Source organism: Mastigoproctus giganteus, chromosome 12 (genome assembly GCF_048544385.1).
Source record: "Mastigoproctus giganteus isolate SK-2022 chromosome 12, ASM4854438v1, whole genome shotgun sequence".
In the NCBI taxonomy this organism is placed as follows: domain Eukaryota; kingdom Metazoa; phylum Arthropoda; class Arachnida; order Uropygi; family Thelyphonidae; genus Mastigoproctus; species Mastigoproctus giganteus.
This window is the reverse complement of record NC_143586.1, coordinates 11,772,119-11,792,070: the sequence shown is the minus strand read 5'-3', so window position 1 is coordinate 11,792,070 and position 19,952 is coordinate 11,772,119. Positions and strand designations below refer to the sequence as shown.

Genomic DNA, 19,952 nt, shown 5'->3' with positions numbered 1-19,952 from the left:
AACGTTTAAATATAGTTGGAAACGGAATCTTTGATAATAAAAATAAAAAGGGTACAGCATACATCAGAGGCAGCAAAAAGCATATTCCTCTACATTATGCTTGAAATATAACCATACAAATAAATTAGAATAAGGATTAAAATAAAATATTGCCAGAAGTATGGCAAGACAAGACAATTTTTATTATCAAGGATTCCGTTTCCAACTATATTTAAACATTATTCAAATATATGTATAATTGTATCACATGATAGTAGTGGGTGAATTGCTAACTAATAACAAGCCTGTGCTGCCATCCATAGTTCATTATTTGTCTATATAAACTGGTTAAAATTACTTTCGTCAGTAGTGTGGCTTTGCACTGGAGTGCTCGTATCTGTTCTATTTTTAATTTTTGGTGCATCAGGACCACCACTGTTCAATTCCCCTTCATTGGTGGTTCGATCTGGGGATCAGGTGGCGGACTGATCTTTCGATCGATTCTCCTTTGCGGCGATTTGTCTAGCGTTCGAAATGCAGCGATTCCTCAAGGATAAAATTCTCAAGGATTTTATCACAGTTTTAATGTTTTTTTACATGTATATAATTTAATTTAATATAATAGCAGTTTTTGTAAATAAATATTTATTTTATTTTAATATGTAAATATTTTAGTTACAGTAAATACTTATTCTTATGGTTGGTGTGTGAACTGATTTAATGCTAAAATATTTCAAATTTCGTGTGTAACCCGTCTACTGCACACGTGCTCCTTAGCATACAGAACACGTTGGAAACAGAAGCAAATACATTGCAATCTTTCTGATCATTTTGGTGGATGACCTCTGACGAAGACATTGAAATTGTGAAAAACACTGCAATATATTCTTATTTTGGGTTGCCTTTTCATTTCTTATTTTAAGTTTTTGCCAACTATCTGCCCCATTTTCATATCTAACTTGGTCACTTCATCCTAACATATATCGCTACATTTCTTAACCTTTTCATTGAATTCACTTCTTGCGTATACCATAGATTCAACAGGATTAAAAAATATATCTTCCTCACACTTTATTCATACTAACACACACACACACACACACACACACACACACACACACACACACACACACACACACACACACACACACACATTCTTACCCCTTTGGTTATTATACATGCATATATATTTGCAAAAGGGTTAATATCCCTCTAAAGGAGTGAGGAATTTTTCCGTAAAATGAAACAGGCCAATGAAAATATTTTAAACAAACATCTCAAAATATATTATTTATCTGTTTGCTTGTTTCTTTTTATATCATAGGGTAAAGCTAAAGGAGTAGAACATCTGATAGAAGTCCAAAACCCTAATAGGGCAATAAAAAAGAATAAAAAAATTCTTCAGATTGATGAAACAACAGAAGAAACTTCTCAGCTATCAAGAAGAGAAAGGTAATATACAAGATTAGAGTTATTTCTATTATTATTCTTTGCATCAGTAATTACTTAACAATTACCCAATTAAAATTAGTTTAGATTTATTTTTAAACAGGCCAAATAAGTTTCTAGAACTTTTGACTGTTTTTTTTTTTTTTTTTTTTTTTCTCTTAGTTATTTCAACAAACTTGATCATGAAATTACTAAGTATTAGTAGTGGCAAATTATACAAGAAAGCAAGCTTATATAGCACAGCCAAAAAAAAAAAAAAAAAAAAAATTCACAATTCACACATCCATTTGCTCTAAAACTTTGTTCAGTTTTTCCTTGGATTTATTTATGTTATCAATTTCCACAACGACAGATGAAAGTTTGTTCCAGCAATCAACTACCCACTGGCTAAAGGCAAATTTCTGCACATCTATCTACAACTGTCTTTCCTCAATTTCAATTTATGTCCCCTCAAGTTCGTAATCTGAGCAATAGGAAGAATCCTGTCAGCGTTGAGCCTGCTCAACCCATTCAAGGCCTTATACACCTCAATCAAATCACCTCGCAGGTGCCTAGGCTCCAGACGCTGCAATATGCAGAACTTAGCCTTTCTTGGTAAGAGGACCCCTTTGTTCTCCTCACCAATCTTTTTGCCCTTCTCTGTACTCGTTCTAGCAACTCTACATCCTTCCTAAAATGAGGCATCCAGATCTGTACTCAGTACTCGAGGTGCGGCCTGACTATTGCCTTATACAAAGGGATAATCACCTCCTTATCCCTACTATGAAAATTCCTGTATATCATTGACAAGATCCCATGACCTGCTCTGGCAGCTTGTCTGGACTGCTCAGAAAATTTCATATCTGACTGCACAATTACCCCCAGGTTTTTTTTTTTTTTTTTACTCTCCACTTCCCTGAGTGTAGTACCACACAATTGGTACGTTTCTCTTGGGTTACTGCTACCCATGTGCAGTACTTTCCATATGTCAATGTTAAACTTCAGTTGCTGCTTCTCAGCCCATCTGCCCAGCTTTTCTAGATCCTGTGTGATTACGTGAACCACAAGTGATTCACTAAAACTTATTTTAGTGAAATACTTGTGATATTTTTGATAGAAAACTAAATAAGAACATGTCATCAGCAGCCTAGTACTATAGGGACTTTTATTAAATTACAAATAATTTATACTATAATAATAATTTTTATTAGACTATATTAGATTTAATGACAGCTTTTATTTTTGTGGAAAACTGACAATTAATAAACGGAAACCTAAAAATTACAGGAACTTGCCCTCAACTGCTTTATTTGGTTAGGTAAATATTGAAATGGAATGAACTGTTTAAAATAATCACATAGAGAAAGGTGCACCTTCTCAGTGTGTACATCTGTAATGATTTGTGGTCAGCATCTTTTGGTTAGTGAAGCCAGAATGAAGAGAGGGTAATTATATATGTTTCTATTCTCATGATGCAATTTGTCTGGATACAGAAATTTGATGTTACTTAAATTCCAAATAGGTGAGAAAGCTGAAGATAGTTTGGTATTAAGAATTATATATTGTGTGTTATATTTAAACCATTCTATTGCAAGTGATTCTATAGTGGTCAGTTTGTAGCTGGAGAGGAATTTTGATAAAACTATTGCCAAATCAATTTTAGGTTTTTCAGTTCAGGGAGGTAACATGGGTAGTGAACTCAGTGGTTTGACAGGATATTTTTAAACTTGCATTATGGTAATACTCTGGTGGTTGATGTACTTGACATGTCATATATTACTTTGGTACTTCTGTATAACTTGCATTCTTGTTGATAGGGAATTAAATACACTATATTATTGATAGCCATGATGTCATATTTTTGGGTATTTTTGTAGCTATTGTAAAGAGTTGATTTTATTGAGAAAATTAAAGATAAGTCTGTACCTAAGAATACATTCCTAAGTTGCCTGGTGAATTGACTGTAATAAGGAAGATTCATGGTGATGCTTGTAGTTAGCTGTTGATCTGTTTCAGGCTGAATTTCAAGTCTATTTTTTACTTCATGTATAGTTTTTGTATGAAGTTATAAGGGTATTTCCTCCTCAGAAATATTTTTGTTAGATATTCTAATTCTGTTTTTAAGTCATTTTCGTGATGAAATTATTTTGTTATGTATTTGAATAAATAAAACAAGATTATTATTATATAAATTTTTTTAACACTGTATTAATGATGTGAATGGAAATGCAAGGACTGACCTGTGTGGGTGCTCTCTCAAAAGATCACAATAAAATTACCCTGATTACTGGAATTTAGAATTCTTTGATTACGATTATCTGTAGCAATCAAAAATGACCCTTATCTGTGTAATTTCCTGTTTTCTGCAAATCTCATTAGCTACTCTGAAGTAGTACCAAAGGAACTGAGTGCAAAAAAACCATTTTGCTTTTTTGAGCCCACTCTGAAATCTAATTACATCATATACTTAGATTTCAGCAAAGCATTTCATACCATTCTGCACTGCTATACAAATTGAAGCAGTGTGGTATTAGGGGCAGGTTACTACTGTGGATAAAGGGATGGTTGTGTGGCAGAAGGCAGAGAACAGCTATTAATGAGCACTGCTGTTTTCTTGGACTCAGAGTTAGTTCTGGGCCCCTTATTATTTTCATTATAGCCAAGTGGTCAGGAGCCGGAGTGCAGTAGCACACGCTCTTTGAGTAGACCGGAGTTCAAGCCCCTGGTTGCTGAATACGGTCGATCTGCCAACCCGCACCGGACCAGCGTGTCCATTTCCCTCAGCATGAATTGTTGAGGAGGCTTCCATCCTGCAGTGGGTTGATAATGGCTGCAGTTTTCTTTTTTTTTTTTTTTCCTTATTATTTTCGATATTTATTAACGATATTGATGAAGAATATCAAGTTTAATGTCAGAGTTTACAGATGATACAAAGGTTGGCAGGGTGGTTAATAATAGAAATCATGGTATGACACTGCAAAGAAAAATTTCTACAAAAATTGGCTAGATAGGTTGAGAAGTGGCAATTGAAGTTTAACATTGACAAATGCAAAGTACTGCATATTAGTAGCAGTAATCCCGGAATAACATACCAATTGGGTGATAATACATTGTTTCAGATAAAAATACTTATTGATCTGTGCTATCAGAAGGGATAAATAGATGATGTTGATAGTGTTTCTTTTTTTTTTATGCTGTGCTGTGTAAGCTTACTTCATTATATTACTTGTCGCTATTAATACTAAACCACCTTCCTTATATCCCTGATTTATTTAATGCTGTAAAGCAGTCCCCCCCCCCCCCAGTTTTTTTTTTTTTTTTTTTTTTTTTTTTCAAATATGGACACCACTTTTGTATTTGAGGTAGAGGCCATGGACCACAAAAAATATTAAACTATGCATACAAAATTTATTAATGACTATTTTTTAAATACATATCTCTCACAAATGCAATATTTGCTGCTCAAAGTGAATACTTTGAAAAATGTTAAGCCCCCCATACCTAATGTTCTTTACATTGACTCAGTCCTGCAAGTTAATAATCAAACTCTGCATAAAAGGTGCTAATATAATGTAATATGTAACAAGTATATACAGTTATTATGTCTTCAGTATAGCGTATCAGTTCGTTTACCTACATAGACATCTTTTAATATTAGCAGTATTGATAGTTTGATTAATTATCATTCCCAGATTGCAAAATGATTGACTTTATGAAAGGTAAATCATTTTTCAACCTTAGAAGATAAACCCTAAGTTTCATATTGAATAATTTCATTGTTAATTTATATAAAAAGCAGACATTATTATAGTACATGTGATGTGAATTATTCATGCATTGGCATTGGTCTTTAGTAGCAGCCATTTGTAAAATTGTGCATTAAATCATATACACATTACATATTATTATGTAATATATAAAAAATATGTGCATGTATGTATGTATGTATGTGTAAATTTAAAACTTTTTGTAATCTAGAGAGGAATTGGAACGCCAGAAAGCTCGAGCCCATTACATGAAACTTCATGCAGCTGGTAGAACTGCTGAGGCAAAAGCAGATTTGGCAAGGTTGTCAATGATCCGTAAGCAAAGAGATGAGGCAGCCAAGAGACGAGAGGATGAGAAAAAACGTAAGTGTACATACATCAACTTCATAACTGAGTTTAGAAACATTTGTGGTGAAAAACTTTTTTTTTTTTTCCTTTTATTTTTTTACATTTGATTTTTAACATCCTCCTCTGAGCATATCATTTCCAAAGCCTCAAACTGCAGAAATTTCTACAGCAAATGTATGGAAGTGCCGTTCATATAAAATAAAAAAAAACAAGAAAAAGCCTGGTTAAATCAAAGTTCAAGGAATCAAATTGCATTAAATAGGTTCAAAGTATTTGCACCCATTTAAATATATGTGATATTTAAATATAGTACTTATAAAATACACTGAGTGATCACTGAATTATGACCACCACCACCACCTACCTATACTTCGTAGGTCCTCCTTTTGCCCTCAGTACAGCAGCTATCCAACGTTACATTGATTAACAAGATGTTGGTAGCATTCAGGAGGTGTGGTCACCCAAGCTGTGTGTAATGCAGTCAGCAATACAGGTAAGGAGGTGATTGGTGTATCCAGATGCCTGATATGCCTTTCCATAGTGTCCCACAGATGCTCTATGGGATTGATATCGGGGGAGTTCGGAGGCCAATCGATATGCTGGAAGTCAGAACTGTGTTCCTCAAACCATTCCCGCACAAGTGCCCAATGGCTTGCTGCATTGTCATCTTGGAAGACACCATCGCCATTCGGGAAAAGGTATAACATAGTAGGGTGTACACAGTCAGCAAGCAGTTGACGATAGCAGAGACCACTGATACTTTGTTCCACATGCACCAGGGGTCCAAGTTCCTGCCAGTGAAACAAGCCCCACACCATACAACCACCTCCACCTGCCTGCACTTTTGATACCGTGCATGATGGATCAAGAGCCCCATGTTGTTGATGCTAAATCCATAGATGACCATCCATGATGTGGAGTAAATAACGTGACTCATCCGACCAGCACACCTTCAAGTCTTCTAATGTACAACTTGCATGCTCTTTGCACCGAGCGAGTCTTTTACGCCGATGAACCTTTGTTAAGAGAGGATGTAGGGGTCGTCTGCTGGTATAGCCCATACATGCGATGCATGGTCATGCCAGATATTGTTCCAGGTTGGCCCATGTTGTATTGGGTAGTCAACTCTTCAACAGTGCTGTGTTTGTTCACCTGTATGAGTCGTTGGACCCAGCGCTCACCTCTAACATCAACCTTTCGCTGATTTTTGCAGTTTTGCCGTCAGATCATTGTTTGACCATTTTGACACCAGTCCCGGTACACTTTAACTATGGCAGCTCTCGAACACCCCACCAGTTCAGCCATTTGGGAAATTGAGGCACCAGCTCATGGAGCACCCACAATCTGTCCTTTATCAAAGTCTGATAAATCCTTCCTTTTACCCATCATGCTTGGAATTTTACTACCTACTGAACCACCGATGCCTTATGCTATGTAGGTCGATTACCTGGTGCATCTTGTATCTCATATGGTCAACAGGTCGCGTTCAGTTTTCATAGGGGTGGTCATAATTCAGTGTATATGTCCAGGTTTAGAGCACGTTGATATTAAGTAATTAATCAATTACTTAATATCAACTTGATCATTTATAATCAGGTATTCATTAACACTGAATCTTCATAATTAAGAGAATTATGAAAACTCAGTTAAAACATAGGTGCAACATTTGTAAGTAAACAGTGAATGAGTTAATTTAGTCAATATGAAAAAGTAGTTCTTGTTCTTTGAAGAAGTTCAATAAATTTCTTTCACCTGATAGTAGTATGAATGCTGTTTGTGCTTGCTGCAATTGCTGATCATACAGTTTAATGTACACAAACTGTATGTTAATACAAGTACATTAAAATAAGTGTTATGTTTTATTATGAATAATTATACATACTAGCTAAAGAGTACCCATGTCTTGGGATATTATTTTGCTGTTTAATACTTGTGTTCTATGCAGAAAAGTGTAGCATTTCACTTTATTTGCTCTTGCAAATTACATTATGTGAGGTAGTTGATCAGCTTGATGTTATTTTAGAACAGCTGTGATTGATAGTCAGAAAATGTCGTTTCTGAGCACAGCTGAAAAAAATATGTTCGATTACAGTTGCTAAATTTTATCCTGGCTCTGTGGAATTAATTTTGTTTTTTTCTTTGGTTCATATAGAACAAAAAATAAAAAATAGTTTATTCTTTTATCATTGGTAAAAAAAAAAATGACACTGTTAATTGTAATAACTTTGCCATTGCTATTGAGTGTGGCACCTCCATATCCAGGTGGGAAGGAGCAGCAGTGCGTAACACATGCTTCTTGATTAGACCAGGGTTCGATCCCGTCACCACCAAATACGGAGGATGCGGAAAGGTCAGGGAATGACCACCGCGTATTCCCAGAGCAATATGGCCTTAGTTGCTAATGCTCCTAAAAACCAAATAACAAACAAACTAATGAGTGTAGTGGGCTATAAAGTTTTGCAATGGAACATAGCCTTAATGTGTGGAAAATCTAGCTCTGATGGCAGGAACGAAGCACAGCCAACTATCACATGTAGAAGATCCCCAAAATTAAAGTTACTGCCCAGAAAATTTTTTAAAAATGTGGATATCCCAAATAGAGGAACAAAAGTTAAAACCTGAGTATTGTCTTATGCTGTTGGTAAAAATTTGACACATTTTGCTGTTGCCGATGTGGACCATTAAAAAAAAAAAAAAAAAAAAAAAAAGGAAAAAGAACACAACCATAACAAATGCAGAAAGAGAACCTGCTCTTGCTGCAGGAATTTGTGCAATAAACCCCAACCATGCAAAACACTACCATTGAGGAAAACATGGCTGTAGAAGATCAAGCTGCAGTGGCACATTCCCACAATTAGGTTGCATGTTTAGTGAATATTGTAACACCTTCAGTATATAAAAAGAAATGTCATTTATTGAACTGGCAAACTAGTGTATAAAAATTACATGAAAGGAAAAAAAATTTTTTGTCAGTCAACTATGATTTGATAAACAGTAGGCAAAGTGAACCTCTCCATTGAACACATGGCAGGAAACTAAATTTCCATCATGTTTAATAGCGTGCATCACATTCTGCTTTTACCAAAGCTTTACATCTATTTACTTTCCAAATGGGATTAAACATAAGAGAAAAACTCCTAAGCAGCTTCATGGTTAATTTCTTTCTTAATTAGTAAGATTGTATATAAAAAAAAATTTTATGTATAATCAAGGTAAAATTTTACAACTGTTATCAAACTCAATATTTTTACAACTGTACCCATTGGGCATTCTCTCTTTTCATTCTAAAATAATGTCAGCCTGGTGAACAGTTTGTGCAAGTGTTCTACAACTGACTTCATTAGCTGTAGTTAGTATTAATATTGGCAAATGATGCAAGGAAACAAGCTTGTACAAAAAAAAAAAAAAAAAAAAAAAACTGTCTTCCCCCCCCCCCCTTAACACAGTTTTTAGTGGAATCGCAATCCAAAAAAATTACTCATATGAATGTAGATGAAAAATACCTATTCAAATTGTTAGCAACCTGAGCAGGAACTTCAATAATTAAACCATTCATGTCTATAGTGGACTATTGTGATTCATCCCCTTCTAATGTTTACAAAAGTAAAGTCTTTGTGTCTTAGCTTGTCTAACCTGCTTTGTGATTTGATTGCAGACCAATTCATATCTACTATAGGCTTCTTCCCATGCATTTTCCCCCCTTCTTTCACTTGTCTCATAGTTCATCTGACGTCCATTTAAGCCTAAACTTTGAATGATATCTCTTAGTTGGTAGTATGAAAAGCCTAAATAGCCTCTATGATTACTTCCCTGAAATGCTTCCCATTTAGAATTACAGAATTATTCAGTAGGCCCATCATCAGTTGGACCTACTGAATAGATTTTAAAAACTGACTATGACCAATGTAGTAAAAAAAAGCCTTTTCTTTTGAACATGTTACTTCTTGTAGTCTGAAGTCCTTTAAGGACCAGCCACTAGCATTTATCATGCTCTTTGAAGGATTGGTGAGAAACAAATTAGGAGTGTTGGGTATGTCATTAGGATTGCCTTCTGTTCTAGTAGGTAGGTGAACAAGCTCTGTGTGGTCATTAGTGTTTGCAGAGGCCTCAGAATATTAACCACCTGTCTCCATTTAACTATAAAACTGAGCCAGCTAGAATAGCAAACTTAAAGATTTCCAAGGCTTAACTGTCTATTAGGAAAGTCAGACTGGAGAAAGTCGCTTCAAAAAATGATTTCCCCCCCCCCATAACATACCTTTATTAATCATCCATATTTTGATGGTCCTTTTCAATTGATGAAATGCACTTACTCCAACATTTCTGCCATTTTTCAGAAACATGGTGGAAGCCATTTTTTGATGTGTTTGAGAAATGCCTCTGATATCTTTACAACTTTTGATGACTGGAAATGTTTTCCCCCAGCTCCTTCTTTAACGTAAGAAATAAAAAAAAATCGCATGGTGCAAGGTCAAATCTGTAGGACAGATAAGGAACACAATTTGACTTGATGATAGTATGAACAATGTGTAGTCTCACATTGCCATGATGCAGCATCCACCCACCTGCATGCATGAACATGACCCCACAAAGAATGCAGTATAGTGCTATAGTAAGGTCCCGTAACAGTCATATGACGCACAACGTGCTCGTAAACCATTACTTGAACATAAAAAAAAAAAAAAAGTATGTCCATAACCTTTCCTGCAGAACCCACGTTTTTGTTTTTTCAGTGTTGCTGATCATACAGTTTAATGTACACAAGCTGTATGTTAATACAAGTGCATTGAAATAAGTGTTATGTTTTATTATGAATCTTCCAGGACTTCCAAACAGCTTTGTTGCTTACTCTCTGGGTCGAAATGATGAAGCCGTGTCTCACCTGCTGTTGGTTGGTTTTGATTTTATTGGCGCATTAGGCTATAATGTGCATCTCACCTGCTGTTATAACCTTGTGCAGAACCTAACCATCTTTAGTAACCATCCTCCTGATAAACCTTCATGTGAACTTGCTATTGCTCAGGTGTGAATAATTGTGGAACCTGATATGCACAAACATGTCATATGCAAATGGTTGTGGAGAATGTAACATGCATGCTTCCTAGTGATATTCTCAACATCTGTGCCATTGCTTTGCTGTTATACAACAATCTTCTCTTATGATTAGATAAGCAGTGTTGATAATTTCTGTGGTGACAGCATTGGTTGGAGCTCCAAGACCGATTTTTTTGATTGAATTCCATCCATCTTTAAAGGTTCTAAACCACCTCCGAGCTGTGCTGTATGAAAGAGCATAGATTGTATATGCCATAAGCCTCTTTTAACATTTTGTATGATTCAGCTGATGTTTTCTGAGATGGAAACAAAATTTGATTGCAGCGTACTGTTGCATGTCACATCCATTGTTACCAAGGTGAACATGTGTAAACTTGATCAGCTACCATGGTCACACCAGGCGCATGAGTCAACTGTACAGTTGCTGTGATGCAGCTTGGTTTGATCTTAAATTCTGCAGCTCAGCTAGAAATTGCAAGTTATATGGTTGTTCATTAAAAATTTTGATCATTCTTTATGGAACAGCTCATAAATTAATGAGAATTGTGACACACAAATTTGCAGAATTTGGTAGAGATTTTAAGACATTAGGTCATAAAGAGGAGATTTCAGATGAAGTCCATGAAGGAATACAATAGACTTTCGATTTTCTGGGATATATGGTAAAAATAAAATCACGGTTAATCCAAAAATATTGAAAAATGTTCAACAATGTGCCTAAAAATATGGCGATGAATTAAAAAAAAATGAAAAAACTTACCTCACATTACTCGCATGTCCAATACAATGCTTGCTTAAGTATAAAAACATATCTGTACATAATGATGTATGCTCCCATCGGGAACCAGTCTTCCAACGGTTGTGCACAATAATTTTCAAAATATTTTTTTACAAGTTTTGTTTTAACTTAAAAAGTCCGTTGATATCTTTAAAATCACGTTTTATTTTCAACATAATATTTTATATTTTAATTTTGCAAAAAAAATAAGAGATCAGCAAAAATCAATGCACTTAGAGAAATACGAAAGTATATAAGATTGTTTTTTTTTTTCCTTTCGCAACTTTTTGACGAATGACGCTTTGAATATTTCTTAAAGCCATTTTTTCCGATAGAACGCTATCCTCTTGCTGCTCCAGTTAGTCAAGAAACGCTTCTGTGTGTGTTAAAGCAACACTATGGCTAATTTTTTGTGATGATATCAACTCTTCTTTTTCTTCAGGCTCGCTATCATTATTTAGTGGTGGTGTTGTAGTTGTTACATGATGTAAAATTTCTTCGTTTAGTATTTCATGGCCAGCTAAATATTTGTCAGAATCAAGCCAATCATGAATTTATCGCTCATCGACATCCCCGCACCCCTCAATTTGTTGCAAATTTTGTAACATTTCTGGTACCAAATCTTTGCCATTTTCTTCAAATTCATCGTTTCCCAGTAAAATTTTATGTCAAGACCTCTTTAATGTTATGCTTTTTATTGATTTCCATGCTGCTGAAACTTTGTAAATCGCATCCAGTACAGTCAGGTTTTTCTAAAATGTCAATAAATCACAATCATTTTCTTCCACTAACTTGAGATAAATTTCTGCAATAAATTGCTTTCATTTGTTGGATGACACTTTGATCCATAGGTTGTATTAAAGTTGTTACATTGGGAGGTAAGTATTTGATGAAAATATTTTCATCATCTGATTTTAGAATTTCTTCATTGGGGTGACTTGGTGCTTTGTCTAATATCAGGACAGCTTTCTGTGGCAAGCCCAGTGATGCCAGACATTGCCACACTGAAGGCACAAATTTAGTTCTAAACCAACTGGAAAATATTTCCCTGTCCATCCAGGCTGACTTGTTGTAGCAATCGACAGGTAAATTTGATATTGAAATACTCAAAGTCCGTGTTTTTTTTGCCATTCCAATTACTCAGAGTTTCAAAGAATGAGACTCAGCAGCATTTGCACAGCAAAGAACTGTCAATCTTTGCTTTTGCATTTCATGTCCTGGAGCTTTTACCTCGGTTCCGTTAGCCAAAGTTTTTGATGGAAGACATTTCCAGTACAATTCTGTTTCATTGGCATTGTAAATTTGCTCTGGCACAAGTTCATTGGTTTCAATAAATTTTTGAAACTCATTGGGGAATTCTTGGCCCAGCGATGCATCACTACTTAGTTTTTCACCTTGAATGTAAATCTGACAAATTCCGTGCCTCTGTTTAAACCGCGTCAACCACCCAGAAGATGCGTTAAAATCACCCTGTAGTTTTAATTCATCAAAAAAAATTTTGCCTTTGCTGCGCAAACTTCCCCGGAGACTGGCATGCTTTCTGCTCTGTTGGCTAAACCACAACACCATTGCCTTGTTGAGGTCCTCGTATGTAGACAGTTTCATTATTTTTCTGTTAGTAATGCTTTGAATGCTATCAGATGTGCCCGCAAAATCTAATCGCTTATTTTTTACGATGTCGTGTATGGTTTTTATAAAGGCTATGTTCTGTTTAGCCGAAGGAATATTTCCTTCAGCTAAACACAACGGATGCCCGGAGTGGAAGCATTTCATAACGTCTGTCTCCAAGAAGTCAATACCCAGAGCCTTGCCATTTTTAACTTGGTTGACGCCCAGTTTAGTTCCTCTTGAGAGAAAGACTGCTAAGTTTATACGGTACAGTAAACCTCATTCTCAATAATGATACTTCTCTGTATCTCAGTATACATATCTGAATAATTTTTTTAAACAATTCACACAAAATCTGTCGAATAGATTGATCCCACATAAGGGTATACGGCGCCTCCGTAGCCAGGTGGGAAGGAGCAGCAGTGCATAGCACACGCTTCTTGATTAGACCGGGGTTCGAGCCCCTCACCACCAAATAAGGAAGATACGGAAAGGTCAGGGAATGACCACCGCATTTCCCGGAGCAATATGGCCTTAGTTGCTAATGCTCCCAAAACACCAAATAACAACAACAATAAGGGTATACAACTAACTGTTGTCCCGAATGCTGTAAACCAGTCCATCAAACCTCATCTTGTCAGTTATCCTATGTACTGAACTCCAAGGGTCAGCATTTCGGCATTGATTGACATAAGACTGCCATGCTAAATGTTTATAAAAACATCTTTTTAATGTACTACTTCTTTAGGTCAACATAATGTTCTTTATCGTGAAGAAAACTTTCTGCACCATTTCTTCTTGCCCATTTGATAATGCTTTCTTCCTCTTGATAAGTGTTTAAATTCAGTTAATGCTGAGTTCCATCAAGGCACAGTCTTTACACCTAGCACTATATTCTTTATTGACACTTCACAGGCACCTCTTTAAAATATCACTAACACTATATTGTTGCCAATCACCACATCTTTCCATAGCTTGTTACATTTCCAAATCAAAATGCTCCCAATTCATTCTCTTCATCGAGTTCCTGTAGTCTCTCCCTATGCTCAGGACTGGCCTTCCATTCTATAACCAAAAAGTAATGCACCTACACTGATGTGCAAAATTTAAGGACCTTGTGCAGTACAGAAATGATGAAGGAAACAACACCGACACAACAACATAAACAAAACGGTACAGAGGGAGTTTATTCAAAAATGGCGACATAGCACTGGCTGCCATGATACAGATGCATCACTGCCAAAGATGGAACAAAGGAAAGAGGTGGTCCTCAGTAGGAGATATGGCCACCCCTAATGTCGATGCAGGCTTTGCACCACCTGTCCATACTTAGAACAGTGTTGTTGTTAAGTTCTTGTGGTAACATCGTCCATTCCTCTGTCAGCTCCATCTTCAGCTGGTGAACATTTTCTGGTGGGTGTGGACGTGCCGCTAGGCGTCTCCCCAGAGCGTCCCATATGTGTTCGATGGAACAGGCAGGTCAATCCATACGAACAATGTCCTCACTTTCCAAAACCATTTCAACAGCTGCAGTACGATGGGTGTGACATTATCGTCCATAAACACGAACTTGGGCCGAATTTCACCTCGGAACAGATGCACATGGGAAGGATTAACTCAGTACAGTAGCATGCACCGGTTAGAGTACTTCCTTCCAGTATGTGGAGTTGTGTATGTCTATCCAAAATAACGCCTCCCCAGATGAGAACACCTCGACCGCCATATCGATCCCTTTCAGTGATGTTGCAGGGTGATACTGTGTGCCAATCTCTCGCCAGATTAGCTGACGTCCAGAATCATTTCTGAGACTGAATCTGCTCTCATCAGTAGAGTACCTTAAGTAAAGATTTTGTGGTTGTAATCTTTAGAAATAGTGTTGGTCCTTAAGTTTTGCATACCAATGTATGACGAATGTATGATTCTACAAAACAATAGGTTAGTAGGTGTTCGAGTGCAACTCCCCATCCCGAGGAAGCAAGAAACTCTTCAAGTAGGTAGTAGTAGTAGCACTAGAAGTAGTGGTGGCATGTGATGCAAGAAAGCAAATGTATGAGCTTATGCAGCATCAGCCAAAAAAAAAATCACACCATTCCCTCCAAATGCCTGTCCAGTTCCTCCTTAAATTAGGCGCCTCCGTAGCCAGGTGGGAAGGAGCAGCAGTGCGTAGCACACGCTTCTTGATTAGACTGGGGTTCGAGCCCGTCACCACCAAATATGGAGGATGCGGAAAGGTCAGGGAATGACCACTGCATATCCCGCAGCAATATGGCCTTAGTTGCTAATGCTCCTAAAAACCAAATAACAACAACAACCTCCTTAAATTTATTCAACCTATCAACTTCCACAACGACAGATGGAAGTTTGTTCCAGCAATTAACCACCCACTGGCTAAAGGCAAATTTCCGCACATCTATTCTACATCTGTCCTTTCTTAATTTGAATTTATGCCCCCTAGGTTCGTAATCTGAACAAGTGGAAGGATCCCATCAGAATTCAGCGTGCTCAACCCATTCAAGGCCTTATACACCTCAATCAGATCACCGCGCAGGTGCCTAGTCTCCAGCCACTGCAATTTGCAGAACTTCAGCCTCTCTTGGTAAGAGGATCCATTCATTCCCCTCACCAATCTTGTTGCCCTTCTCTGTACACGCTCAAGCAAATCTACATCCTTCCTAAAATGAGGCCTCCAGACCTGTACGCGGTACTCAAGGCATGGCCTGACCATTACCTTATACAGAGGGACAATCACCTCCTTTTCCCTGCTAGAAAAATTCCTATATATCATTAACAAAACCCCATGATCTGCCCTGGCAGCCTATCTGCATTGCTCAGAAAACTTCATATCTGACTGCACAATTACTCCCAGGTCTTTTTCATTTTCTACCACCTTAAGTGTAGTACCACACAGTTGGTACGTTTCTCTGGGGTTACTTCTACCCATATGCAGTACTTTGCATTTGTCAAGGTTAAACTTCAGTTGACACTTCTTAGCCCATCTGCCCAAATTATCTAGATCCTGTTGCAGTAGCACACTGCCATTAACAACCCTGCCAATCTTTGTATCATCTGCAAACTTCGACATTAAGCCTGATATACCTTCATCAATATCATTGATAAATATACAAAACAACAGTGGACCTAACACCGAACCCTGTGGGACTCCAACTAATAACATTAGTCCACGAAGAGCAGCACCCATTGATTACCACTCTGTCTTCTCCCACTCAACCATCCTTTTATCCATTGTAGCAACTTACCCTTAATACCATTCTGCTCCAATTTGTACGATAGTCTTCCATGCGCAACAGTGCCAAAAGCTTTCCTGAAATCCAAATATATATCAAAATTATTTTTTGCATCCAGTTCTTTTGTAACCACATCATAATATCCTATCAAATTTGACAAGACTTTCCCTTAACAAACCCATGCTGTGTCTGAATTATTGCTGCAGTCTTGTCTAGATGATACTGCAATGCATCTTTAACCAGTGACGCCATTATTTTACCCGGAACAGAAGTTAAACTAACTGGTCTGTAATTACTCGTGTCACCCTTCGATTCCCATTTGTGAATTGGGAATACATTTGCACATCTCCAGTCCGTGGGGGACCTCCCCTGAGTCCAAGGAAGCTCTCATAATTATGGCTAAGGGTTTGCTTAATTACTTTGCCGCCTCCTTTAATATAACTGGATCCACCCATCCACCCCAGGTGCCTTTCTTATGTTTAACTTCAACAATTTCTCCTCCACTTTGCTCTCAGTTATTACAAAATCATTAAGCACCCTGCTACAATTTGATAACCTTCTGCCATTTTCAAACCTTAATAACTCCTCATGTGTGAATGTAGACACAAAATACTCATTCAGTTTGTTTGCTATCTGAGCAGGATCGTCAATAGTCGAACCATCGATATCAAGTGGACCAATCAGATTCATCTCCTTCCTTTTAGAGTATATAAGTAAAAAAATCCTTGCTGTTTTTCTTATATTTTGCCAAAGATTTCTCATAATCTGCCTTCGCCTGCCTAACCTCCTTTGTGACCTGATTACATCTTGATAATTTATGTGCCTCCCATGCATTTTTTTTCTCTGTCACGAGTCTCATTAGTTCATTTGATTACCATTTAGGTCTAAACCTTGAACAATATTTCTTAATAGGTATGAAACTTTTAGTAGCATCCATGATTAATTCCTTAAATTCTTCCCACTTAGAATTTACTGTTGGTAACATCGTCAGTTCATCCCACTGTACAGAATTTAAAAACTGTCTGAGACCACTGTACCCACCTTTACAGAAGCAAAAACCCTTTACTTTACCCCTGATGGTAATTATATCTCTAAGTAAATCCCACATCAATACACTGTGATCACTGCCACCTAGTGGTTCCTTTATCTGCAAATTCTTAATACACGAATGATCACTGCTGATAACCAGATCAAGAGTATTACCCTCTCTGGTTGCCTCTCGAACATGCTGCTGCAGAAAACAATCATCCAATAAATCCACAAAAGTCTTGCACGTGTGTGTGTGTGAGTGACCAACCCACAAGTTCCAGTCAATATCTGAGAAGTTAAAATCCCCCATTATAAGACATTCTGATTGACTAGCCACTCTATTTCTCTGTACAATTGTTCATTGTACTCATTCGAGTCATTAGGCCTATAACACACTCCTACTCTTATTTTTGCTTTTGCAGTGCTTATGTCACACCAAACTGACTCAACAGTGTACTGTTCATCTATATCAACTGGATATGCTGTGTGTATATGTTGTATATACACACAGCAATATCTCAGCTTTTTGGTTTGTAGTCTCAGTGATTCCCTCCAGTCACTATCAGGCAGAGTAGAGGCAGTGAGATTATATGCTAGCTGATCCAGATGCTTTCTAGAACTTTACTAATAGGCTCAGTATGATGTCTAGCAGCTCTAAAAGAACAACTTATTTATTTGTTAATGTACCCTTTACAGCTGAAAGCATCATTCAAAAACCAAACGTTTTGAATGAAATTCACATTGAAAATTAAATTTATGAATAAGATTTAACTCCATGTTTTAAAAGCAACAATTAGCTTTATGATCCCATAATGCTGGAAACCCCATCTAAAATATTCAGTATGCTAAACTAATTACTTATTTACAGATGTCTTCTGTAAATTAGTGTTGTGGGATAAATATGTGAGAAAGTTAAATGTTACATAATGACCTAAATCTTAACAGCTCTAATACTTGCACCTTTTTTTTTTTGCCAAACAAAAAATTAAACACTGAGTTCATTTTTTTGTTGAAGAACTTTTATTTTTTTCCCATTTGTAGTTAAATGACATTGAATAAGAAAAATACAGTTCATTTTCACAAATCCTATTTAACCACCATTCTTCTCACCCAGTTTATATATAAATAGTCTTAATGAGGACTAGCTAGTGTGCATGTTTTGTAAAAATATTTAATCTGTGAAAAGCTAAAGCCAATTAGCATTAGTAGTCGCAAATGATGGTGGCAATTTAGCTTAGAAGCTGTTGAGTTTAACTTGTATTGTATGTGTTTGTTTTGTTAACTTAATTTTATGAAGCAAGATTTTTTAGAAGTGGAAATTATTAATTTCGTACCTTTATTATTGTTATTTATTTTATTTTTTTTTTTTTTCCTTCCCCAGTTAGAGATGAAGAATTGGCAGCAAAAGCACAAGCCAGAAACAAGGCTTTGGGGAAGAAATCATGACCTTTACTAACTTCTATCAGAATAGTCAAGTTATTCATGTAACTCCTATTGACATTAAAAAATGCTGTTTTTTATTTGAGTGTGGACCCGCTTTGCAGAGGACTTTGGAGTTCATTTATGTCAATTTTATCTTTTACTAGATGGCAAAAAATATGCAGTGTTTCATCATGGTGGTGAAATTTTTGTTAATATAAATTATATGGTAAACTCATTGTTTCTCTTCTCAAAGAAAAGTTGAAATATACACACAAGCTAACTCTGGAGGTGATGCTTGACAGTTCACACTGTGTATATTCTGTTAAATAGAAATATCCAGGTTATAATGTAATATTTTTTATGAATTCATTATTAAATATGCATTAGCAGTTTCTTTAATCATTAAATTCAGGGGTAAACTGTGTTTTAAAACATATGTGCTTTGCATATTGTGTCGAAGGTGATCTGTATCTGAACTAGTATTATGTAGAAACCCTAACAATCACTTATTTCAGCTTCAAAGTTGACACTGTTTTGTCTTCAGTTTTTCATTCCAAACTCAAGATGTATTTCAGTTTCAACTATTGTGTGCAGAAAAAAAAAATAATAAAATTTAAGAATTAATCTAAAATTTATAGAAGAGCTGCAATTTTCATTTCTTATTTTATTTTTACTGTACTTCTCAACATTATTCATGTAAAACTGTAGATAACAAATTTTAATTTGTAGAAGCCCTCGTGGGTAGCACATTGGTAGAATTACTGTCATCCCCTCACAGGGTGAAAATAACTGAGTTTGAGCCCCATCAATGATGTGAGGAATTTTTATGGGCCTTTTTCACAATGTGGGCGAGTTCATCAGTCTTAGGCAAGGGTGGTATGGTTTTCCACCCAGAAACTTGGGTTTTTTGTCCTGACCACAGAATATGCAATTTACAGACAGTATACACAGAGCAATATGGCCTTAGTCACTGATGCTTTTAACCCTACACAGCAACATACTATTGGAGTTGAAGGGCAACCTTCCATAAGCAGGTAAAGTTGTTATCCACTTTCCTTTCTGATCACCTCAGCGAGTGATGGTAGATAGCACTATCTCCAGGTAATCCTTCAATGGGGCAAAGATAACTTAGTTAATTTCAGTCCTAAAACAGTCTTGTCCACATAAAGAGTACTGCTCCTATGCTTATCTACAATCACAGATTTTTAGATAAGATCACGTATCTTTATTATGGATTACAATAACTCCTAATCACCTTTGGCACAAGCATACTTCCTTCGCATAAAATTTTTT

General features: G+C 36.4%; 1 protein-coding gene across 1 annotated transcript in view; it reads left to right on the top strand.

Moving 5' to 3' along the window:
- Positions 1–19,138, top strand: part of LOC150076687 (28 kDa heat- and acid-stable phosphoprotein-like) — a 95,748-nt gene extending 76,610 nt beyond the window's left edge. The window contains exons 4-6 of the mRNA XM_090385638.1: positions 1,304–1,431; positions 5,386–5,537; positions 18,619–19,138. Coding sequence (XP_090241764.1) covers positions 1,304–1,431; positions 5,386–5,537; positions 18,619–18,683 — 345 coding nt within the window. The 3' untranslated portion in view covers positions 18,684–19,138. The remainder of the gene's footprint in view (positions 1–1,303; positions 1,432–5,385; positions 5,538–18,618) is intronic.
- The last annotated feature ends 814 nt before the right edge of the window (positions 19,139–19,952 follow it).